General features: G+C 33.2%; 1 protein-coding gene across 1 annotated transcript; it reads left to right on the top strand.

The window, feature by feature from the left end:
- The first annotated feature begins 7,595 nt into the window (after positions 1–7,595).
- LOC127715776 (uncharacterized) lies at positions 7,596–25,414 on the top strand. The gene is made up of 3 exons (XM_052221952.1): positions 7,596–7,998; positions 18,827–18,927; positions 23,325–25,414. Exons 1-3 carry the CDS (start codon positions 7,917–7,919, stop codon positions 23,676–23,678), a joined length of 537 nt encoding a protein of 178 aa, XP_052077912.1. The 5' UTR covers positions 7,596–7,916; the 3' UTR covers positions 23,679–25,414.
- Positions 25,415–26,829: the final 1,415 nt, after the last annotated feature.

Raw genomic sequence — 26,829 nt, 5'->3', positions numbered from 1 at the left:
ACACTATCCACATTTATTTAACAATCTCTTGGATTTATGGTGTTAATCTTGGTCTTTTCGAAAATCCATTGAGTTTGATTTGTAAGGATGGCTTTAAATATTCTGTAACTGTGGTCTTTTTTTTTCCTCTCGAAAAAGTTGAAGAAGATAATGGTAATACACATGTTCAGTGTAACGATATGTATCTTTGGGTAATAACCACCATGGCATGTTAACACTATACACAAAACTAAATAGTTAATCCTCCATTAATAGTCCCCAGCACAACGCATTGAGGGAATGGAAATACTGGTCGTCATTCTGGTTTTGTAAGCGCTTCAAGTGTACAATTCTTGTCAGATTTTATCAAACCTTTATCAATGGTTTATATTAGCAATATCTCATACAAGTTCAATAATCAGTGCTGATCAACTATTTTAAAAGAGTTATGTCCCTTTGAAATATTAGTTATTGCATTATTAGGGCTTTCACTTTAATTTCTTAAATATATTTATAAAACATTTTAAAGACATGATTTTGTTTTAGTTATTGCCTTTGGACAGATAAAATATGATCAAAACAGGGACATTGGAACTCTATTATTTTATATAAGAGGATACAATTCTCAAGAGTCAAGTCAATCTCTCATCTTGTCAAAACAATATGGAAGTCAAATTACCTTGTAAACTCAAGAACAAAACTGAATGGTCAATCTTCCACTTTGTCAACACAATACATACAAAATATGCTATTACAATATACTGGAAATGGACACACATTATCAAGATAAAATGATGACCCTTACTATTAAGTCCATTTAACAAAAAAATCCAAATTCTCATCCTCGTAAATATCGGATTGCAATATTTAAAGTCTTTGAAAAAAAAGTATTCAAGGAATATCTAACTATTAGAATATAAAATCAGTACAGACTTTAAATTTCTTCATTAATCGTCTAAACACCAGATAATAGATAGGAGTTCACATCAAAGTCTTGGTCATACAGACCAAATGACTAAACCATTTTTCTTTTCGAAAGATAAATATCAAATTATTTCAGGTTATAATGAGATGCTATTCCTTTACTGCATTTTTTGTCTCACCTTGATAAAGTAACAAAGTCGAGACTTGGTAATGTTATTCCCGGCGACAGCATCAATAATTTATTAGTTTGTGATAAGATCAGTTTAAGAAAAACCAATAGTGATACTAAGTCAAAGATATTTGGTATTCTGATGAACTAGCATTGACCCATTTCATTTCCATGGATATAATTTGGCCCTGTCCCTTCAGTCATGGTCTATTGACTGAAAATTTTGCTTAGTTACATATTAAGTTTGTGAATATGTTAGTTCAAGAGGAACCAAAAGTGGTAATTTGATGATATTTCGTACGCAGTTTTATTAGCATCAGCACATCTCATATCCAAGAGATTATTTGGCCACACCCACAGACATGTTTACTGAAATTGTTTGCATAGTTTAGATGTTAGCTTTGTGTTATTGTCAATTTAGGTGGAACTACTAATGGTAAGTCGATCAGTGGCATAAAATGTATTGTAAGCAGGGTGGATGCCCCCTAGAAGTTGAACGATTTAATATAGTTAAATTATAGAGAGAAAAAAGGTTTTATTTGTAATCACATGCTGACAATGCTACACTGGTGCTACACCACAGTCCATGGGTATTTGTTATGCAGTATTAACATTTACAGCTCTCATTTCCTCAGAGATTATTACGTACAATCCGATTAAAATCCAATGGTTGGATGATTGTTTGGCTATGAATAATTGACTTTATTTTACATGTCTATATATATAAGTATTGCAATTTTAATTTCAACATTTGCATTATACTATCAAAATTACACACAAGCAAGAAATATCTCGTATTCGCTGCTTCTTCACTTAGCACGAGGCATTAAGGAGGAATAACACGGACTGGTCGGCTTGGAGTCAAAATAATGTGTACGGGTAGGGTGACATGTATTCCTGCAGACTGTTGTTACCTTATGAACTAGCACGTCAAAAATCGCGTGTCGGTCTATACAGGGACTTTCTCAACTAACTATTACAAAGCAGGGCTAATATTCACATTACATTAACATGTTTTCGTCCTGAATATGCATTCAATTTGCCACTGAACATTACACAGCTATCTCTCATCATCATTATCCTCGGTATCTGACAACTTCTAAAGTCTGTGCAGTCACGAAATATTTCGGTGTTTTTGTTTTATCAATAAAGCATAGAAACCCAATCGGATTAAAATTTACGAAACGCTGATTGTTCGTGCAATACATTTGACCTTATAGGATACTAACCTTAGTTTAAGGAATTTCAGATATGATTTTCAAACGTATGACTGGACAATATGAACACTTGATCTGTACTAAAGCTAGATCTTTCAATTATAAACAACAATCGATTTTTTTTCTTTGTTGTTAAAGGATAATCAAATTTCCAGTGCCAAAATATCTTTGCTTGCTACTTACCGATATGCATTTTTATTTTACATGCAAAATATATATGCATATATCGGTCTCTGTTGTGACTCTTGATCGGTTAAAGACATTGTACTTTAGACTGCAAGAAAATACGTTAATTCATATATTGTTATGAATATTTGACTTACATATTTTTTTATTTCTGTAAATATTTTATCCTGGTAATGATCATATGTCCCTTGCTGCAAGTTGCTGGGGCCATGATTAGAAAAAAACTTCTCATATCTTATGACATGTATATCAGATGATTATTATTTAGTATTTTCTCAATGTTATATATATATATTATATCATATGCAGTAGTCGTATTCATTAACAAGAATGTTTTCAAAATGGGAAACTATTGAATCAATTAGTGGTAGGCCGATTTTAATTGGTATTCAGTTGTAGAAGCATAAGCACATCTCATTTCCATGGGCAATATTTGGCCCTGCCCCCTCAATCATGGTCTATTGACTTTGAAACTTTTGCTTAGTTTACATATATTAGATTGTAATTAGATCAGTTTGAGATGAATTGCTAATGTTAAAGTCAATGATATTTGGTATTCAAATTTACTGGCATTTGCAAGTATCGTTGCCATCGGGATTATATAGCCCCACCCCCTAATCATGGTTCATTGACTTTGAAACTTTAAATAGTTTACAAGTTAATGTTTGTGTTTAGGTTTGTTTAAAGGGAATGACTTGTAATAAGTCAATGATATTTGGTTGGTATGCAGTTGTATTAGCATGGGCACATCTCATTTCCATGGAGATTGTTTAGCAATGTACCTTTAGTCATGGTTCATCAACTTTTAATATTTGCATAACTTACATGATAAAGTATTGCTATTTTAATTTCAACATTTGCATTTTGATATTACTAAAAGGCGAGACTTATCTCTGTGATAACAGTTTATTAAAACAGTTATGCCCTTGAAATATTAATTATATGGATAATTGCATTGTAAGGACTTACACTCTATTTTTTTTTAAGATATTTGTAAAACGTTTTAAAAACAAAAAAATATTTTTTAGTTATGGCCCTTGGACATATAAAATATGTGCAACACAGAGTGGAACTCTGTTCTTTTAAATAACAAGATACAATACTCAAGAGTCAAATCAATCTCTCATCTGGTCAACACAATATGGAATAGTCATCTTGTAAACTCAAGAAAAAAAAACTGAATGGTCTATCTTCCACTTTGTCAACACAATACATACAAAATTTGAAAAATCCTCTTACTTTTCCAGATTTTTTGGAAAACTGAATTGTTACTCTTCATCCTGTCTACACAGTACACACATAACAAAATAATTACTGTGGTATCATTATTATCCGTGGGATACCAATCTTGCGATAAAGGTGAACCACTAAGGTAAATGTTCAAACTAAATACAAATTTTGTATGTGCTAGTATGCAGAATTTGACAAAACCACCAAATCAAATATCCACGAAAATAAATGAATCCACTGTAGTTTGCCTTGCTATTACATTATACAGGAAATTAACATTTTCAAGATAAAATAATTTTTCTGAATTCTCATCCTTAAAAATATTAGATTGCAATATTTAAAAAAAAAATATTTTCATTAATATTGAAGAAATATTCAACAAAAAAATGCAAACAATACAGAACAGACTAAAAAAACAACTTCATTAATTATCTAATCACCAGATGAAGAGTAGATTTCACATCAAAATATTGGTCATACAAACCAACTGACTTGATAGTCAATCTTGTACACAAAAACATTATAAAGAGAAATCAACCGAATTTTCTTTTCGAAACATTGGTCATACTACAAATCTGACAAAATAAAATCAAACATCAAATTATGTCAGGTTATAATGAGATGCTATTCCTATACTGTGCTATTTGTATGGCCTCCACAAAGTTAAAAAAAGAGACTTGGTTGTGCTGTTCCCAGTAACATCAGATAAGATCAGATTAAGAAATACCATTAGTGGTAGCCAAGGTCACAGATATTTGGTATGCTAATGAAACAGCATTGACACATTTCATTTCCATTGAGATAATTTTGCCCTACCTCTTAAGTCATGGTCTATGCTTTGTTACATACATGTATTAAGTTTGTGATTTGGTCAGTTCAAGGGGAACTACAAGTAGTAAGTTAATGACATTTGGTTCGCAGATTTATTAGCATTGGCACATCTCATATCCAAGGAGATTATTTGGCCATACCGTTCTGAAATTGTTTGCATAGTTTAGATGTTAGCTTTGTGTTAAGGTCAATTTAAGTGGAACCACTAATGGTAGGTCCATCAGTATCATAGCCACTGGAAATAAAATTGTAAGCAGGTGGTCTGGCGGGCGGCTGTCCCCTAGAAGCTGAACGATTATAGTTAATTTTTATAAAAAAAAGTTTTATAAATTATTTGTAAGTGCATGCTCACAATGCTACACACTGTCCATGGATATTTGGTATGTAGTATTAAAATTGACAGTTCATATTTCTTCATAGATTATTGCGTACAATCCGATTAAAATCCAATGTTTGGATGATTGTTTGGCCCTGCATCTTCAGTCATGGCCATGAATAATTGACTTTATTTTACATGTCTAAGTATTGCAATTTTAATCTCAACATTTGCATTATCCTATCAAAATTACACACAAGCAAGGAATATCACGGTGTCAACTGTTTATTTTTTTGTTACTTTCTTGAAAACTATAAAAGAAACCGCAATATAAGATTTATAAGTTAGTCCAAATTGTCGCAATAAAGATGAAAATAAATCACAGTTTTGCCAGATCAGTAATGCAGGCTCACTTTTTGTTTATCAGACTCTTCACGTTTTAAGGAAAGTTTCAAAGCGCACTCGTTAAAACCGGAGACGAGTTCAATAATGAAAAAAAAACCAAACTGAAATGACCGACCATTATTTGGGGGAAATATAACATATGCAGTCTTGTAGTCTTGGTTGAGCCTTCATACTTATCAAGTCCGCTTCTAATTATAGTATTGGGGTTTTTACACTTCAGAACTTCCCACGACTTTGATAATTAGAAATGTCTGAAATGGGGAACTCATTAACATATCTAATATTGATAATTGTCCCAAGGATAGCATCTACAATTCTTATCAGATCCTTTTAAAATGTGTATGACAATTCATCTAAACCACGAGAGTTGACGGGTTTATAGAAATATTGTAACCCGTGGACTCCAACTTGCTAACGTGAATTATCTGTTTGGTTTGACATGATGTTGAATTTGCAAAGCTGAAACCCCGTTTAGGTTGAGCGCAGAAACTTCAATTTAACTAACTATAGCAACAAGTCTCTGATGGGCCCGTAAGTGACCTGTTGTTAGGAAACATTTTGGCCCCATGTTCTGGTGGCAGTCCCAATCTCTGCCATTCATCCAAGTCAACCTATCATGCACATCTTATTATTGTATAAATTGTTAAATTGTTCTTAATATGCAACCAACAATCAATCCACTCTTCAAAACCTTGAATGAGTCTAGGACTATTATACTAAGTTAGTATAATAGTCCTAGAATGAGTCGATAATTACAAAATATATGAAATGGGAGAGACCTTTGTTTTAAGAGACTGACTTTTGAAGATATCATAAAGAAATTCTTGTTTACAGGATGGTGCCTTCAATTTAAGATGACCTGGTCAAATGGGTCATATGAGGTATTTACAATACTTGTCGTCCGTGCGACCGTGGTCTTTGAAAAATCTTTTTCTAAAACTACAGGGCCTAATGTTAACAAATTTTACCTGAAATTTTCTTTAGACATATAGTAAGAAGAACATGACCACATGACCACTGTTGCTAAAAAAAAAAAGAATGGGTGGGGGGGTCAAACTTCAATTTTTGGGTCATACAAAAAAGGGGTTTGATTAAAACTGACTTCGTAAAAATGTTCAGTAGGTAAAGATATATCTACCGTTCAATGACAAGTTGTTGCCTCTAAAATGTCAATTTGTAGCAAATTTCATTTTTGACTATTGTCTTGAAACTCAGTATCATAGTGAGTGTTGGATAGTAGGGGTGCAAGTATATTTCTTTTAGAAACTTAAGTAGAAAGGGCTATATATCCTGGCAAAAAAATAAAATTAATTCTGGGTATCTTATCTTTGGTTATTTGTCCTCAGTAACTTACCGCTTCTGTGGTCTCGTGACAGCGGGTTCACCTCGAGTGCAAGGAGGTCTTGGGTTCGAATTAAAGACTTTAGAATTGGCATTCGCTGCTCCTTCGCTAAGCACGCGGCATTAAGGAGGAATTACAAGGACTGGTCGGCTTGGAGTCAAAATAATGTGTACGGGTAGGGTGACATGTATTCCTGCAGACTGTTGTTACCTTGTGAACTAGCACGTCAGAAATCCGGCTCAGCGTGTCGTTCTATATAGCTAGTAGAAAACCGGCTTAATATTCACACTACATTAACATGTTTTCGTCCTGAATATACATTCAATTTGCAACTGGACATTACACAGCTATCTCTCATCATCATTATCCTCAGTATCTGACAACTTCTAAAGTCTGTCCAGTCACGAAATATTTATGTGTTATTGATTTATCGAATAGCATAAAATTTACGAAACGCTGATTGTTCGTGAAATAGATATATGACCTTATAGGACACTAACCTGAGTTAAAGGAATTTCAGATATGATTTTCAATCGTATGACTGGACAATATGAACACTTGATCTGTTCTAAAGCTAAATCTTTCAATGAATAAACAATAATCGATTTTTTTTTCTTCGTTACTAAAGGATAATCAAATTTCCAGTGCCAAAATATCTTTGCTTGCTACTTACCGATATGCATTTTTATTTACATGCAAAATATATATCTAATGGCATGCATTCATATATAGGTCTCTGTTGTGATTCCTGATCGGTTAAAGAAATGTACTTTAGACTGCAATAGATTACGTTAATTCATATATTGTTATGAATATTTGACTTACATATTTTTTTATTTTTGTAAATATTTTATCCTGGAAATGATCATATGTCCCTTGCTGGGGCCTTGATTAGAAACAACTTCTCATATCTTATGACATGTATATCAGATGATTATTATTTAGAATTTTCTCAATGTTATAAATCATATGCATGCAGTAGTCGCATTCATTAACAAGAATGTTTTCAAAACAGGAAACTATGGCATCAAACATCGTAAGAATTTGTGATGTATAAACGAGTAAAGTTGCCAAAACACCGGTTTTTCATTTCCTCAGTATCTATTCACATCTAAAAATAATTCATAATATTTCTGAAAACACTTGCATTCGTTACGCAAACATGTCAATTTTTATTAGCCTCTGCAATAAAGCAAGATTTCATTCAGTTATCTGTGCGATCGTAGAGAGAGAATATGTACAAGTAGCAAGTGTCAAAGGTGATTTCGTTATATAGGAGCTACGAAAAGGCATAAATAAACATTCATTGAGATACATATGACGATGATTTCTGCCATTGCATCGTCCAGTCGATGTTCGGCTCCATGTAAACCGTCGTCAGCATCACCTTCATACAAAGGTAAGTTATAATATATATACATCTGATAATATTCTAATTTAGTTTTAGTTTGATTAGATAAATATTTACAAATTATGGTTGTAAGCTATGTTAGATAATTTCTCAGCTGTTGTGCTCACGAAAAGATCATAAAAGTGTAAATTATTCAAAACATGAATTTGAGTTACTATAAAGGAGAAATTTTTGTTCGGTAAACGTTTTTTTTTCTGTCTTATGAAGTGTGTCCTCAATAAGAACATATATTTCAATGAAAGATATAGTATGACTCTGAGACTGATATTTCGGTACACTAGTGTATAAAAACCTACATATCGTGTTTGCAAATCTTTGAAGGTCCCTGCTGGTTATTTACCTCCAAACATTTCTACGTATTCATACATCCCTGGCTTTCAAATGGTTAAGTATTCTTTAATTTTGTTAGTCATTTTTCTCTATTCTTATTATTTTTGTCCATGAATCTTTATTCTTTATATAATATTTGAACACTCCATTACTCTTTATTCTTTATTTGTTTGGCCTATTTTTCTCTATTCTTAATTTTATTTTGGCCGATCATTTTGTAGTATTGGTCCACTATTCTCTATTACCAATCCAAACCCTCATTGTTGGGCTAAATTTCAGGCGAAGTATATATGAAATATAGAGTTAACCCTGTATAACCTACATGGTTGGGGAGGCAAAGTGAGTAATGTCCAAAATAACGAATTTATGCATATTTAATTTCTGATTATTATATAAAGATTTTTGTTTTCGTATTTGTATCTTTCCAAAAGTTTCCCATGAAAACAACAGAAAAGTTAGATATTACTACATATATAAAAATGAGGAAATGTGGTACGAATGAGATAGCTATCAACAAGAGTAAAATGAAGAGGCAGTATGCAATTATAGGCCACCTCATACTGTATAGTCGGCTTTTAAAGGCCCCAACATGAAATATGTGAACTAATTTAAACGAGAAAACTAACGGCCTAATTTATAACAAAACAATTTACGAAAAACAAATATGACAGACATTAACCAACGACAATCACTGTACTATAGTCTCCTGACTTGGTACGTGCAAACCAAGAATATGGCAGAGTTAATAGATATAAGAAGATGTGGTATGAGTGCCAATGAGACAACTCTCCATCCAAGTCAAAATTTATAAAAGAAAACCATTATAGGTCAAAGTACGGTCTTCAACACGGAGCCTTGGCTCACACCGAACAGCAAGCTATAAAGGACCCCAAAAATTACTAGAGTAAAACCATTCAAACGGGAAAACCAACGGTCTAATATATAAAAAACGAGAAACGAGAAACACTTATGAACCACATCAACAAACGACAACTACTGAACATCAGATACCTGACTTAGGACAGGTGCAAACAATTGCAGCGGGTTTAAACGTTTTAATGGTACCAAACGTTCTCCCTTTTCTGAAACATAAACATGCTTGTGAACGTTCAACCCTCCCCTAACCTGGGAGAGTGGTGTAACAGCACACATAAGTAAAAACTACCTGGTAATCTATTTTTATGAAGCACATCAAGAAAGGGTACCTGTATTGCAAATCTTCGCACGAAAGATTGTTAATGTATTCTAAAAAGTATCAAAACCTACAAAGTTTGAAGATATCCGGCCTAAGATACACCTTTCGTTACGAAAAGTGTTTAAACGAAATTTCATGATCGGAAAGTTTCTCCGACCGAGTGATTGACGTTTTGAGGAATTGTTCGGTTGTTGTCATTTTCTTGTTTAGGCTAAACGCATGCATATAATTCTATTCTATTATATTCTGTGCCTGGATTTTACACATTTAGAACAGTAGTGAAGGATTTTTTTTTTATTTCAATGAATGTTTTTGCCTTGAGTATAAAGGGTTCACCTGCAGTTTTGTCTCGATTCAATACCAAAAGTACAAAAAAAACCCTTAAGGGTACTAGGCATTTGAAAGTATACAAAAAAAATAGACGGGGAAATCCTAAAACAAAAGTATTTTTGTTTTATTTTGCATGACCTTATTTCTTAATTCATTTACCAAAAACACTATCCAAATATTTTTCTTAATTCTTAATTCTATCACAACATCACAGTCATTTGGTAAAAACAGTTTTACTGCTGAGATTTTGAATGCTGTTCTGATTATCATAAATTTCAGGATTTCGTTATTAAAAGTGTTGTTTGAATTCAATTTTCCATGAGGGTATGGATATATGGTCAAGTTAGAAATTCCTCAGATCGGTAGATATCAGGGTTTTGTTCTGAATGCCTATAGCATTATAATCATAGTTATAAAATATTATAACGATGACATTGATTGAGTATGCGTTTCACATTTTTCAGTCATTTATTTAACAGAGTTATGGCAATTGAGTTGGACTTCTCCTGATAATTTTTTGTAATGCCTGCAGCTCTGAGACTGATATTTCGGTACACTAGTGTATAAAGACCTACATATCGAGTTTGCAATTCTTTGAAGGTCCCTATTGGTCATTTACCTCCAAACATTTCTACGTATTCATACATCCCTGGCTTTCAAATGGTTAAGTATTCTTTAATTTTGTTAGTCATTTTTCTCTATTCTTATTATTTTTGTCCATGAATCTTTATTCTTTATATAATATTTGAACACTCCATTACTCTTTATTCTTTATTTGTTTGGCCTATTTTTCTCTATTCTTAATTTTATTTTGGCCGATCATTTTGTAGTATTGGTCCACTATTCTCTATTACCAATCCAAACCCTCATTGTTGGGCTAAATTTCAGGCGAAGTATATATGAAATATAGAGTTAACCCTGTATAACCTACATGGTTGGGGAGGCAAAGTGAGTAATGTCCAAAATAACGAATTTATGCATATTTAATTTCTGATTATTATATAAAGATTTTTGTTTTCGTATTTGTATCTTTCCAAAAGTTTCCCATGAAAACAACAGAAAAGTTAGATATTACTACATATATAAAAATGAGGAAATGTGGTACGAATGAGATAGCTATCAACAAGAGTAAAATGAAGAGGCAGTATGCAATTATAGGCCACCTCATACTGTATAGTCGGCTTTTAAAGGCCCCAACATGAAATATGTGAACTAATTTAAACGAGAAAACTAACGGCCTAATTTATAACAAAACAATTTACGAAAAACAAATATGACAGACATTAACCAACGACAATCACTGTACTATAGTCTCCTGACTTGGTACGTGCAAACCAAGAATATGGCAGAGTTAATAGATATAAGAAGATGTGGTATGAGTGCCAATGAGACAACTCTCCATCCAAGTCAAAATTTATAAAAGAAAACCATTATAGGTCAAAGTACGGTCTTCAACACGGAGCCTTGGCTCACACCGAACAGCAAGCTATAAAGGACCCCAAAAATTACTAGAGTAAAACCATTCAAACGGGAAAACCAACGGTCTAATATATAAAAAACGAGAAACGAGAAACACTTATGAACCACATCAACAAACGACAACTACTGAACATCAGATACCTGACTTAGGACAGGTGCAAACAATTGCAGCGGGTTTAAACGTTTTAATGGTACCAAACGTTCTCCCTTTTCTGAAACATAAACATGCTTGTGAACGTTCAACCCTCCCCTAACCTGGGAGAGTGGTGTAACAGCACACATAAGTAAAAACTACCTGGTAATCTATTTTTATAAAGCACATCAAGAAAGGGTACCTGTATTGCAAATCTTCGCACGAAAGATTGTTAATGTATTCTAAAAAGTATCAAAACCTACAAAGTTTGAAGATATCCAGCCTAAGATACACCTTTCGTTACGAAAAGTGTTTAAACGAAATTTCATGATCGGAAAGTTTCTCCGACCGAGTGATTGACGTTTTGAGGAATTGTTCGGTTGTTGTCATTTTCTTGTTTAGGCTAAACGCATGCATATAATTCTATTCTATTATATTCTGTGCCTGGATTTTACACATTTAGAACAGTAGTGAAGGATTTTTTTTTTATTTCAATGAATGTTTTTGCCTTGAGTATAAAGGGTTCACCTGCAGTTTTGTCTCGATTCAATACCAAAAGTACAAAAAAAACCCTTAAGGGTACTAGGCATTTGAAAGTATACAAAAAAAATAGACGGGGAAATCCTAAAACAAAAGTATTTTTGTTTTATTTTGCATGACCTTATTTCTTAATTCATTTACCAAAAACACTATCCAAATATTTTTCTTAATTCTTAATTCTATCACAACATCACAGTCATTTGGTAAAAACAGTTTTACTGCTGAGATTTTGAATGCTGTTCTGATTATCATAAATTTCAGGATTTCGTTATTAAAAGTGTTGTTTGAATTCAATTTTCCATGAGGGTATGGATATATGGTCAAGTTAGAAATTCCTCAGATCGGTAGATATCAGGGTTTTGTTCTGAATGCCTATAGCATTATAATCATAGTTATAAAATATTATAACGATGACATTGATTGAGTATGCGTTTCACATTTTTCAGTCATTTATTTAACAGAGTTATGGCAATTGAGTTGGACTTCTCCTGATAATTTTTTGTAATGCCTGCAGCTCTGAGACTGATATTTCGGTACACTAGTGTATAAAGACCTACATATCGAGTTTGCAATTCTTTGAAGGTCCCTATTGGTCATTTACCTCCAAACATTTCTACGTATTCATACATCCCTGGCTTTCAAATGGTTAAGTATTCTTTAATTTTGTTAGTCATTTTTCTCTATTCTTATTATTTTTGTCCATGAATCTTTATTCTTTATATAATATTTGAACACTCCATTACTCTTTATTCTTTATTTGTTTGGCCTATTTTTCTCTATTCTTAATTTTATTTTGGCCGATCATTTTGTAGTATTGGTCCACTATTCTCTATTACCAATCCAAACCCTCATTGTTGGGCTAAATTTCAGGCGAAGTATATATGAAATATAGAGTTAACCCTGTATAACCTACATGGTTGGGGAGGCAAAGTGAGTAATGTCCAAAATAACGAATTTATGCATATTTAATTTCTGATTATTATATAAAGATTTTTGTTTTCGTATTTGTATCTTTCCAAAAGTTTCCCATGAAAACAACAGAAAAGTTAGATATTACTACATATATAAAAATGAGGAAATGTGGTACGAATGAGATAGCTATCAACAAGAGTAAAATGAAGAGGCAGTATGCAATTATAGGCCACCTCATACTGTATAGTCGGCTTTTAAAGGCCCCAACATGAAATATGTGAACTAATTTAAACGAGAAACTAACGGCCTAATTTATAACAAAACAATTTACGAAAAACAAATATGACAGACATTAACCAACGACAATCACTGTACTATAGTCTCCTGACTTGGTACGTGCAAACCAAGAATATGGCAGAGTTAATAGATATAAGAAGATGTGGTATGAGTGCCAATGAGACAACTCTCCATCCAAGTCAAAATTTATAAAAGAAAACCATTATAGGTCAAAGTACGGTCTTCAACACGGAGCCTTGGCTCACACCGAACAGCAAGCTATAAAGGACCCCAAAAATTACTAGAGTAAAACCATTCAAACGGGAAAACCAACGGTCTAATATATAAAAAACGAGAAACGAGAAACACTTATGAACCACATCAACAAACGACAACTACTGAACATCAGATACCTGACTTAGGACAGGTGCAAACAATTGCAGCGGGTTTAAACGTTTTAATGGTACCAAACGTTCTCCCTTTTCTGAAACATAAACATGCTTGTGAACGTTCAACCCTCCCCTAACCTGGGAGAGTGGTGTAACAGCACACATAAGTAAAAACTACCTGGTAATCTATTTTTATGAAGCACATCAAGAAAGGGTACCTGTATTGCAAATCTTCGCACGAAAGATTGTTAATGTATTCTAAAAAGTATCAAAACCTACAAAGTTTGAAGATATCCGGCCTAAGATACACCTTTCGTTACGAAAAGTGTTTAAACGAAATTTCATGATCGGAAAGTTTCTCCGACCGAGTGATTGACGTTTTGAGGAATTGTTCGGTTGTTGTCATTTTCTTGTTTAGGCTAAACCATGCATATAATTCTATTCTATTATATTCTGTGCCTGGATTTTACACATTTAGAACAGTAGTGAAGGATTTTTTTTTTATTTCAATGAATGTTTTTGCCTTGAGTATAAAGGGTTCACCTGCAGTTTTGTCTCGATTCAATACCAAAAGTACAAAAAAAAACCCTTAAGGGTACTAGGCATTTGAAAGTATACAAAAAAAATAGACGGGGAAATCCTAAAACAAAAGTATTTTTGTTTTATTTTGCATGACCTTATTTCTTAATTCATTTACCAAAAACACTATCCAAATTTTTTTCTTAATTCTTAATTCTATCACAACATCACAGTCATTTGGTAAAAACAGTTTTACTGCTGAGATTTTGAATGCTGTTCTGATTATCATAAATTTCAGGATTTCGTTATTAAAAGTGTTGTTTGAATTCAATTTTCCATGAGGGTATGGATATATGGTCAAGTTAGAAATTCCTCAGATCGGTAGATATCAGGGTTTTGTTCTGAATGCCTATAGCATTATAATCATAGTTATGAAATATTATAACGATGACATTGATTGAGTATGCGTTTCACATTTTTCAGTCATTTATTTAACAGAGTTATGGCAATTGAGTTGGACTTCTCCTGATAATTTTTTGTAATGCCTGCAGCTCTGAGACTGATATTTCGGTACACTAGTGTATAAAGACCTACATATCGAGTTTGCAATTCTTTGAAGGTCCCTATTGGTCATTTACCTCCAAACATTTCTACGTATTCATACATCTCTGGCTTTCAAATGGTTATAAGTATTCTTTAATTTTGTTTGTCATTTTTCTCTATTCTTTTTATTTTTGTCCATTAATCTTTGTTCTTTATATAATATTTGAACACTCCATTACTCTTTATTCTTTATTTATTTGGCCTATTTTTCTCTATTCTATATTTTTTTTAGCCGATCATTTTGTAGTATTGGTTCACTATTCTCTATTCTTTATTTTTTGGCCGATCATTTTGTAGTATTGGCCCACTATTCTCTATTCTTTATTTTTTGGCCGATCATTATGTAGTATTGGTCCACTATTCTCTATTCTATAAAACCCGTACCATACCCTCACTGCTGGGCTAAATTTCAGGCGAAGTATATATAAAACAAAGTGTTAGCCCTGTATAACCTAAGGTTGTGCGATGGAGAACAGTTGTCACATATTTAAACGTATATATTTATTTATAGTCACACGTTTTTCCAATTTTCGTTTTCATCTCAATTTTTGACTGGCGTAAAGAAATGTGGTCATCCCTGGAATTTTCCTGTCTGGCAGTAAGTGGGTAGTTCGTTTGGCTGTGCAGGATGCATAAAAACGCGGCCACGTTGAGTCGGAATAGGGACATTTAATTCGATAGCCCATGTGAGGTGGACTTCACGCTCCATTCACGCTATAGTTAAAGAACCCTTCAATCAACTCTCTGAGAGGTCCGTATGTGGCATATTGCAAGATAGAATATCTGCCTCTATCCTACATCCCATATTTTCAAGCGGCAGTTCAATTTTCTTGCCCTCCGACCTGGTCTTTCTACTTTGATCAACATATACTTACTTTTATAGATTCCTTCTTTTTTTCCATTCTGAATATGCATGCGATATTAGCCACTGGATGTTAAACAAGCAACAATCAGTCAGTCAACTGTATGTTTTCCTTACTTGCGAAAACTTTGCGATATATTTTCTACATTAAAGAATTGTATAGAGGGAGAGATAGTTTATATAATGTACTTTAATTTCACCTTGATCTCATTTTTATGCAACAGTTGTCAGCTTTAATCGAAATAGATCGGGAATTGCAGTATTAATCATGTATAATAATCTAAGCCAACAATTATCGGTAGATGAATTACATGTACGATGCATATGCTAATCGAACTGGAAAGAAGTGTACTATTTTTTCCGGCCAACATGAGTTTTTATATCTTATCAACTATGCACGACAGGATTACAATATTTTGTACGTAAATTGCTTAGATTGGTTCTGCATGAATTTTATATCGGTTGTTTGTAATGTCACATAGTTATGAGAGGTCAACTCTGTTTGGTATTCACAGTCCTTGAAATTATAATATGACTGTGTGTCTGTCTGACAGTGTCACATAAAGTGCGTCACTTTTTCATTGCTCTGTTAATGAAGATTAGCTTTTTTAGAATTATACATGTATCCTTTTATTGCGTTGCCTGAGTTCTTCTTGTCTGAGTTGGTATGGAAATTTGTTAAATCTGAAATCAGGGTCAGTTATACATCAAGTCAAGCAGTTTAGGTCCTTTTCTTCATAAATTCAGATATTATTTCTTCATGTTATTTTAATACGGTCAAACCTTATTTATGAATACAAAAAAAACTCATAACATTGTCATTGATATCTACGTGTTTGTACTTCATGGGAGGTTAATGTGTGACCTGGTATTGCGGTAGCTGCGTATTAATACTTATATCTAAAGCTGTGCATATTAACGTCCATATGACGAGTTGATTGCCATCGCCGACTTTTATATATCTCTACCCACTAAGAACTGAGGAATAATAGCGAACATTTGTATACAGCAGATATGCTCGCGTGCCAACTTATTAGATATATAATCAGTCATGAAATGATAATGATTTGTACTTTTATTCTAAATACAAGTAATACCTACACTAATGATTCCAAATATATGTAGTATAAAGATATGCGAACAGCAGCTTTTAATGCTTAAATTGAGTTTTCTACACAAATAATTCAAGGACAATGCAGTCGCTCAATAATTTACAGTGCGTCAGACCACACAAATACCATATAGCTAGCAAAGCCGAACAATTACAAACACCACATGGCTCAGATAGTTCCATTCAATACAGGCACCAAATGGGGTTGGATTGGACCAGTTTTATCTGCATATAACATGAAATTGAGAAGGTAAACGGGGAATGTGTCGAAGAGACAAAAACCAGAATAAAGAGCAGAAAAAAGCCCAAGGCCACCAATGGGTCTTCAACACAGCGAGAAAATCCCGAACCCGAAGGCGGGCTTCAGATGGCCCCTAAACAATAATGTATACCAGTTCAGCGAAAATGGACGTCACACTAAACTCCGAAACATATAAATGAACCAAAATTGAAAAAAGACATCCCAGACTAACAAAGGCCAGAGGTTCCAGACTTGGGACAGGCGCAAAAATGCGGAGGGGTTAAACATGTTTTGTGAGATCTTAACCCTTCCCCTAGACCTCTGCCATGTTCATTATGGTGGTCATCAATCGTTTAAATAACACGACACACACACATAAATATGCTATATTTTGTTATGATTACATTACATGACTATGTTTCATAAGAATCTGTACTGACAACAATTGAGAGGCATTACAATAATTAGATTTTATTTCCCAATAAAATGCAACATTCATGTCAGCACAACGCCACAACAATTCATAGGAAAATAAACGAAAAATTGGAAATAACTCCTAATTTTATGGTTGTAGCATAAAGCTAATTATAAGAATCGAATGCTTCTTTTTGTAGTTTAATAGGGGTGTAAAAGCGTTGATAGTGCGCACATTTTTAGTATAAAGCGCTTTTACATCCCAATAAAACTGTCACAAAAGAAGCATTCAACTCTTAAATGAAGTTCGTATCTTGTTCATCTAAAAACTATTTAGTTAACAATTACAAAAATAGAACGTTAAATAGCAGTCATAAATATTTATATGAAAAAAAACACAATCTTACAATTTTAGGCACCGACAAAATAGTTTGTTTCCATTGACAATTAGGAAAACGAAATGCAAAATTGATTTTTGAAACAGATTTCTTGTTCCAGTATGTTATTTAGTAAAAAAGATAAGTTTTGTTTTTTATTAAGTCGAAATAACGTATGTCCCAAGAAATATTCACACACCCATCCCTCAACAATAAATGAATGGTCGGTGCCGTTTGACCTTTTGTCCGGTATGTTCCAACAAAGTGCAAACTGGCTTTGATGCAGACATACATGTATACATCAAAAAGATGTTTACGCTAATTACACTTACTATAGCTGTTACCGTCCCACGCAAAGGATTATACGGAGTGTATTTATAGAGGAATACATCTATACTGAAAATGCATCCACGAGCCTTAATTAATTGTGAGATCTTCCAAAAATACTTTACTTGCTCTTTTCAAATGTCGTAACAAACCAGTTGAACACACAATTGCTCTAAATAATTATATGTAGAAGTGGCGGATGCAAAAAAAGTCCAGTTTTCAAAATGGAAATGGATGACCATGTGGGAATTTTTAGAACACTTTTAATTCACGAAAACATGCAGTTATACCGATGATACGTCTCAAGTTGCAAACAAAAAAAACCCAGCTAGGATAGATCCATTTTTTGAAAGTGACACGTGTGCATCGACATTCGAAGTTGTCAAATATTTATACTCAAGTTGAAAGCATCAATGACCTTCCACAACATATACATGATATAGTATCGAATGAATGATATAAGTCTGTTCCCAAGTTGGTTTTGAAAATACTGTAACGTTTATAGCGTTAACCTATAAATTTGTCTCAGTTAAAATACAAGATTTAAATGCTGTAAAAGTAAGTAAAAAATCATTAACAGGTATAATATTTATTCCAATGATAGTACCTCAATAAAGGTACAAGTTCATAATCCATATAATTTAAAAGGGGGGATTGCAATCAACATTTGCAGCTCTTGTTCTTTTACATGTTTTGTTTGTTATGGCGTTGCCTGCAGTTTAACTTTGGTGTGAGATCACCTCTTGTTAAATCAAACACTTAATGATTATTTTTTCAGTTAAGAGGAAAAAAAGTATTGAAGATGAGAGAAAACAGAGTTTCGAAGTTGATGGCGGTAAACGTTTTGATATCGATGGAGCAAAACATATTTCAGAAAAGGTATATTTCCGTGAACATTAACGTATGAAATAAATTTAGATTTACATTATAAACTGAATAAAGAAGAAAAAAATCATGCTCCTTGCATGAACGTTAATAAACATAACTATGACTACAGGCTTTTTACTTCTATATTGAATCCCCAGAGGGCAACCCTGGTTATAGAAAATAGTATAAGTTTCTCCGTCTGATGGGTACAATTCACCACTAGGAGCGTCCGTCTGGCTGTACGAAATACATAAGTCGACGCCATCTACGGTTTTGATTGGGAAAATCACCTACTCATACCTTTTAATAAATCATTTTCAATGTTAAAAAGCTGATACTGATGCATTGTTTATGGAGAGTGTGACATTCTCGGCACGTTAAAGAATCCTTGCAACAACTCTTGGAGGGGTCTGCAGTTGATCTTTTGAAAGACAAAATTTCTACCGCTTCCCAACCTATTCTCATTTTCAGTTACAGTTGAAGCTCTCGTCTTTTGTTATCGTCATGAATATGCATGAACAATTTCCAACTAGATGTTAACCTAACAGCAATCAATCAACCTACAGTAAATTCAGAATTTTTGGCGATGTTTTTATTATAGCGAAAATTGCGACGAGATAGGTGTCGCTAAAAGTATTTTGAAATGAAATGTATGACGACGTAATACTAAGGAAAAAATATCTTATACTGAAACACAAAAGAATAAAAATATCCACGATATGTACCTTAAAAGGTATTATTTCATTGTCAACTGGAAAAGAACTTTGAGTCAGGACCACGAGCATTATACTTGATTATCTAGTATACATACCCGTGTTCTATTTTCTGTGATTAAGTTCATTGGTTTTAGGCGGGTCGTTTTATTTGCCAAAATAATTATGTTGTTTTTCTTTTTAAATTTTTACGTACTATTTGTAACGTATCAGATGTTCTCTGGAATATTTATCTTATACCGACACTGCACTGACATGCGTCTGCGTCTCCCCTGTATGGCGCGGAATCAAGGTCAAGAATAGTTATTTACCCATATGCATAATTCGATTTTCGTATATACAAAAATAATTAAGTGATTACAAAAATGATTACGTATATACGTAAATCGAATTACGTATATACAGAAATCGAATTACGCGTACAAACGTAAATTGAATTATGTATACACAGAAATAATTCCGTATATATTTACATAAATCGAATTACGTATATATACAGACATAATTATGTGTATATGTAAATAAGTATTTTTTATCCTTATTCCGCGCCATACCTCTGCCAAGACATGTACTTGCGTTTTCTGGTCCGAGGACACAGTTATCGTCCTTAGATTTTCGTTGTCTCTACAAATATAGTCCCTAGTGTGGACAGTGTATAACTTGCAAATTTTTTTCATACACTTTCCAAATTAATTTCTTTATATTTTATGCATGAAATATTAAGTAAGGGGATGAAATTACATGTTAAAAAAATTTGGGTGCTGAATCTTTATGTAAAGTAGTGATTTGGTCCAGTTAAAAAAGGTCAAAAACCTGAAGCTGTCAAACTGAATTTTAGACCCCCTTAACATAGAATTGTCAATATTTTGAGTTAGAGCTGGTAGACTTTTCTATAATTTTGATATTATTTGTCCCAATAGTAGTACACTACACTGTAAAAATCTTTTTGAGATAGAGCAGGTGCGATTTTTTTAATTTGGCTTTATTGTCTAAAAGAAATGCACTACGAAATAACTGTGTTCTCGGGCCTTCTATGGTTTTTTTCACAGGTAAATTTTGGTTTGATATCGGAGTATGATCCATAGCTTTTCTTTACTAGAGACGTATTTATGTGGTCGCTAGTCTATCTTTGAAATACTCTGACATCAGGAGTCGGGTTCACAAAAAAACTCCAGGTATCCAGTTTCAGGAAACGCTTACTTTAAGATTTAAGGGTGCAAATTCAGTCAAATATGGTACTAGTAATTAACCATGTTCAAACATATTTCATTAAAGAAAATCTTTCTATTACGTAATGTTTCAAGACTACCGACATATCTGTGTTATCAAAGGCGGGATGTCATATTTCACATAAGATTTTTTCGACCTTAACATATAGATCAGGAAGTTTGAAATAGTGACTGATTTCAACGGCTTATCCCTTCCACTTGATAATATACTTCCATGATAATAGTAAGTTCCCTCTCCCAAGAGGTAAGAAACTTTTGATCCATATAGTCTATATAATATATTTAGAATATTTTTCAAATTTTTTTACATACTTCCATAAAATCAACGTGTTATTCAGCGCTACATTTTGCCGTTGAAAGCATTTGATACACACTTGCATGCTTTACATGTAGCTTTTCAAATTTTGCATCGATTGATTGTTGATTATTGGTTGCTCCACGTCTAGTGGCAAATATTTCATGCATGTTCAGGGCGAAATTTTGCATCGGAGAACGCCGCTTACCAAAATATGTCCAAAAGACAATACATAGCTTTTCTTTTAGCATAATTGTGGTTGCAGTTAACATCTATTATATGTGTTTTGGTAATGGTATATAGATTCCCAAAATTTGCCAAAGTCTGTCAACATTTCTGGATTATATCCCGTGATTTATAATTAGGTAATCTCTTTAGAAAATACGAAAGTACACACATTGGACTGTGGTACTGTGATTGAACCATTACACTGATTACGGGTTGATTTTTTTAGAGCTTTGGACAGGAAACACTATTATTTGCTGTAGTAATTCATTAATCTTTTTCGGGTGTTTATTTTTAATACTTATTTTATGTACTCATTTGTGGATGTAGCCATAGATCTTTCTTTTCCCGTAGGAAATGGGTCCCGAATTTAACATTTTAATCTTTATTTTATATTTTATTGGAGTGAAATATCCCTTTGATGATCAAACCAGGTGCCACTTTGACTTGTTACCTCCGCTGTGTTAATAAATAAATATCGAAACAAAAATGAAATTTTATAGTCTGCATGTGAACCAATGATTAGCAAATCGTTACATCTGAAAGAAGTCATTTCCTGAAAATCGGAAAGCAATCGTTTTCCAGAATGACGCTGAAGGTAAACAATCTGAAAGACAGCGTTTCCTGTAATTTTTACATCGCGATGACCGTGAGGGCATTCCGATGTATTGCTATCGCCTAGATTTCCATTACGTAACTTTCGTTTTGGGTTTGTAACCGATCTATAAACATGATAAATACGTGGATATTAAAGAGTGCAAAATAACATTCCTTATCGTTTTTTATAAATACATCTCTTCAATGAATACTGATAACAATATTCAGTTTTGTTTAGAACATAAATTAATAATATGAAAATGTTTTGCCGTTAGAGAGATATATATATATATAAGTAAAAAAACATTAATATGGTAAAGCATGCGGAAGAATATCTCAAGAACATTTTGCGACAATCTCGGCAAGGACCTGTAACTCTGCATGGAAGATTGTTTTTGCGGGAAAATATAAATGCCTACTCATATCCAATCTTTTAGAAAAATCGAATTTTTACATTAGAGTGTCCACCATGCACTTGCACTGCACTCTTATTAGAATAGTAGAATAGAATGATATACAAATGGATGAAAATTATATAAACATGTAACTGTTATATTAATACAATATATAACAACAAACCAGTGTATACTGATTTGTATCACTACAATATAATAGTTATTACGGTGAGGTGGAATTTTCTGTCATTTATTCATCATCCACACACGAACTTGTCTCAGAAAAAAAAATATCTCTGTGCATTAACCTCAGTTTCAGGTATAGAGATGTGATTTTTTTCTGTGACAAGTGCTTTTGACAATCCACAAGAAATTGCGGTCATCCGATGTTCAGTACTTCAGTACTTTGATTTCAAAGAGCATATATGGTTAGATTGAATGAATTTTGAGAAACGGAAGAGTATTAATAGCAGAAAAGCCTATAGAGGATTTAAAACCTGAGTAAATTCTAAATGTTTAAACAGTTTCATACGAAAGAAATGCATTCTTGTGGTCAATCGTTTAAAGTGTTGCATTTGTGGGACCGTTTACGACCTGATTACACATTATTATGCTGACATGCATTCCATCTTTATCAAGAAAAATATCTCGAGTGTTCCGTGAGATACAAGAGAGAACACCATTTACCATCCACTTTAAGTATCGTCCATCCTCATTTCTTGTCTCCTGCTTCTTCGTCAACATAAATCTGAAAGCAAGCGTTACGCGTATCGGAAAGCAAGCGTTCCGAATATACACCGTGTCTGGTGTACATACGTCGTCAGGTCACCGTAAGGCTGCTTTCTCATTGACGTTCTCTTATCTCCTTTAATTCATGTGTAAACAAAATTTAGATATACATTCATGTATATACATTCAATACTTGCCATTTTTAACCACTTTTCGATTTTTTTAGGACCGAGAAGCTTTCTTGTCGTATGGTTTATTCAACATAGTAGCGGGAAAACGAACAGCAGAATTACTGGAAAAACACCATCGTCATGAGCATGATGAACATGGTAGACGAGGATCATGCACAAGTCGTCGATGTTCTGAACCGGAAATACTACGCCATTCAGCCAAACACGAGTTTCTGATTACTCCACCTAAACGTGAAAACTCTTTTGAGAAGCACCAGACACCCAAAGAAATGTATTCGTCTCAAAAACATTTATTAGATGTGAGACCAGTATCGTCCGAAAAACGCAGTTTGAAGAAAGCTGCAAAAACAACAAGTCGTAATCTACAGGAATTCTTCAAAAAGTTATGAGACCATCCATTGCACACATATGCTTATCATTTATTACTGATGACTTGTGGATCAATAATTACAAAATGCATAGTTCATTACAAGTAAACATGTATTTACGAACAATATTTTGATTATATATAACATTAACATAACCTAAGAACACTTCCTAGATCATATAGTGTGGCTTCAATATCACGATTTCATCAAATCAGCATTGATGGTGGTCAATAAAGAAGCAGTGCGTTAACAGTTTTCAATGGCGTGCTCGTGTCTGAAAAGTGTTAAGGATACACACCATTTGTACATAAACTCATTTTCATAAACAAATGAGGATGGTAATTTGTTGTATAATTAATAAACTTGTAAATCATAGCATATCAAAGCAAGCCTTATATATAAAGAATTGGTACATTTTTGTTATGAAGTTGTGTGGATTTGTTCGAATGGAGTCATTTCATAAGTCTCATTGGAGCTTTCCCGCTCTCTAGAAACATTGGGCATGACACGGGTTATGTTCTTCTCATATATGTTATGATGGTATGATACTAAACCCCTAACGGGAAGGATTGTGCCTGATATTCATATGATGAAGACATAATCTTTCAATCAGTTTAATTGAAGTCTGGAGCTGGCATGTCAGTTAACTGCTAGTAGTCTGTTGTTATTTATGTATTATTGTCATTTTGTTTATTTTCTTTGGTTACATCTTCTGACATCAGACTCGGACTTCTCTTGAACTGAATTTTAATGTGCGTATTGTTATGCGTTTACTTTTCTACATTGGCTAGAGGTATAGGGGGAGGGTTGAGATCTCATAAACATATTTAACCCCGCCGCATTTTTGCGCCTGTCCCAAGTCAGGAGCCTCTAGCCTTTGTCAGTCTTGTATTATTTTTAATTTTAGTTTCTTGTGTACAATTTGGAGTTTAGTATGGCGTTCATTGTGACTGAACTAGTATATATATTTGTTTAGGGGCCAGCTGAAGGACGCCTCCGGGTGCGGGAATTTCTCGCTGCATTGAAGACCTGTCGGTGACCTTCTGCTGTTGTCTGTTCTATGGTCGGATTGTTGTCTCTTTGACACATTCCCCATTTCCATTCTCAATTTTATTATTGACAAAGGGAAATTGTAGCCTTATCCTCTGAACAAGTTATATGTGTTGGTTAAAATGGGACAAAGAAGAAATATTTCACTCTTAACAAAGCATGAAAAGTTTAAAGTAAATGTATTTTCTGCTGCACTGATAGTTGAAAAATTAATATTGAAACTGTGAGGAAAAAAAGTCAGCTACTGATGCAAGTTCTGTGCTTACAATTATTCAACGAGTGTTTGCTTTTTTACACTATTTCGAGTGAAATCCGCAATTAAAGAAATCATTTGTAATTCATTTAAAAACAAGATTTGTTAATACCTAAAAAGTGTGGAAAATTCAGGACTTTCGTAAGTTTTTATTTCTCATTTTGAGAAATCAAAAATTCTACTCTTATCGTCTTTGCAAATAAATGTTTACTCTTTTCAGATATTTTATCATGGTTACGCCATGTCTCGACTTTTTCGAGCCTAGCAATCAATTACGACTATTACAGTTGAAAATGATCCTGTTTAGGTAGGTTAATGTGAATACTGTTCGAAAATATGCTTTAATGTATACAGTTTAAAAAAAAATATGTAAAAATTCACATGTTTTATTGTCAGCTATTTGATGTTAAATGCTGGAACAAATGTACCAGTAAATATCTTTCATTGCTTTTAAGTTGTGTTTTTTCTAATTTGTAGACGTTTCAACTTTACATTTTTGAAATACTAAGGCTTTTCTACCTTAGGAATAGATTACCTTAGATGTATTTGGCAAAACTTTAGGAATTTTTGGTCTTCAATGTTCTTCAATTTCGTACTTTATTCGGCCTTTTTAACTTTTTTTGATTCGAGCGTCACTGATGAATCTTTTGTAAACGAAACTCGCGTCTGGCGAAAATACAAAATTTCAATCCTGGTATCTATGATGAGTTTATTCATACGCCATTGGCCTTCAGAAAGTCTCGTAAAAGTACAAGCATATTTGTAAACAATTATCAAATTAGTTGTACGAAAGGAAAAAGAGAATCTTTTGATAAAAGAGATGGCGTTTATCGATAGGCATTAGAACATTAAACGTGCTTTAATGTGTATTACTGCAAAACATATGCGAGAAACTTGTTTAATATTGCGAAGCATATGCCTGAACCTTGTTTACTTTTCTTCAAACATTGTAAATATCAGCTCTAACGAATAAACGTTTTGTACTCGTTCGAGGTAAACATTATTTTTGCATGTTTGTTTACTTTATAGAAGATATAACTGCAATAATATCTTATGCCATCCCCTACTTAAAGGTACATAATTAGTTCTAAGTGATTTTTTTTTACTTAGCGGAATTTTATTTTCGATGTACTTGATATATTGTGAAAATTAAGGAGATCTCTGTTAGATTACTTGCAGATGAAGCAACTATCACTCACTTTCTGAATTACGCTATTATACGTAAAACCAAATTCAAAATTAGCTTATCCACCAAATATCGAAGGGACGAACGAGTCAATTCACAACTAAATATTTACAGTATAAAACAATTTGAAATAGACAAAACAACGGTATCATAACAAATTTCAAAGAATTTTTTTTAAAAGACAACCACTGACATCGATCTTCGGGATTCTGACTAAGAAGAGACACATTAAGTTTAAACATATGAAAGGCTTAGTGCTCAATCTTCTCCTTAATATATAGACCCGTGTTAAGCCCGGTTGTCACTATCAAAGTTGTCTTGGTCAAAGAAAACTTTGACCAGAAAAACTTGGTCCAAGTATCAAAGTTTTTCAACAAAAACGCTGTCAAAGGAAACTTTTAATAGGTATACTTGGTCCAAGTCATCGGTTGTCACTATCAGAATTTTTCATCAAAAATTTGGTCAAAGAAAACACTGCACTGAGATTGGATAATTCCCGTCAAAATCCATCCAAATGTCATGAAAAATAGGATGAGGATCTATTCCATCCAAGTCCGTCAAAGATTTTGAAAAAAGTTTTCTTTGACAGTTGTCACTCAAAATAATTCCACCAAAAAACTTGTACAAGAAAACTTTGATAGTGACAACGGGCCTTAACAGTGAAACAAACAGGGAAAAACAAC

Source organism: Mytilus californianus, unplaced genomic scaffold (assembly GCF_021869535.1).
Source record: "Mytilus californianus isolate M0D057914Y unplaced genomic scaffold, xbMytCali1.0.p SCAF_1, whole genome shotgun sequence".
Lineage (NCBI taxonomy): Eukaryota > Metazoa > Mollusca > Bivalvia > Mytilida > Mytilidae > Mytilus > Mytilus californianus.
Note: the sequence above shows the minus strand (reverse complement) of the source record. Positions and strands in the feature narration are given on the sequence as shown.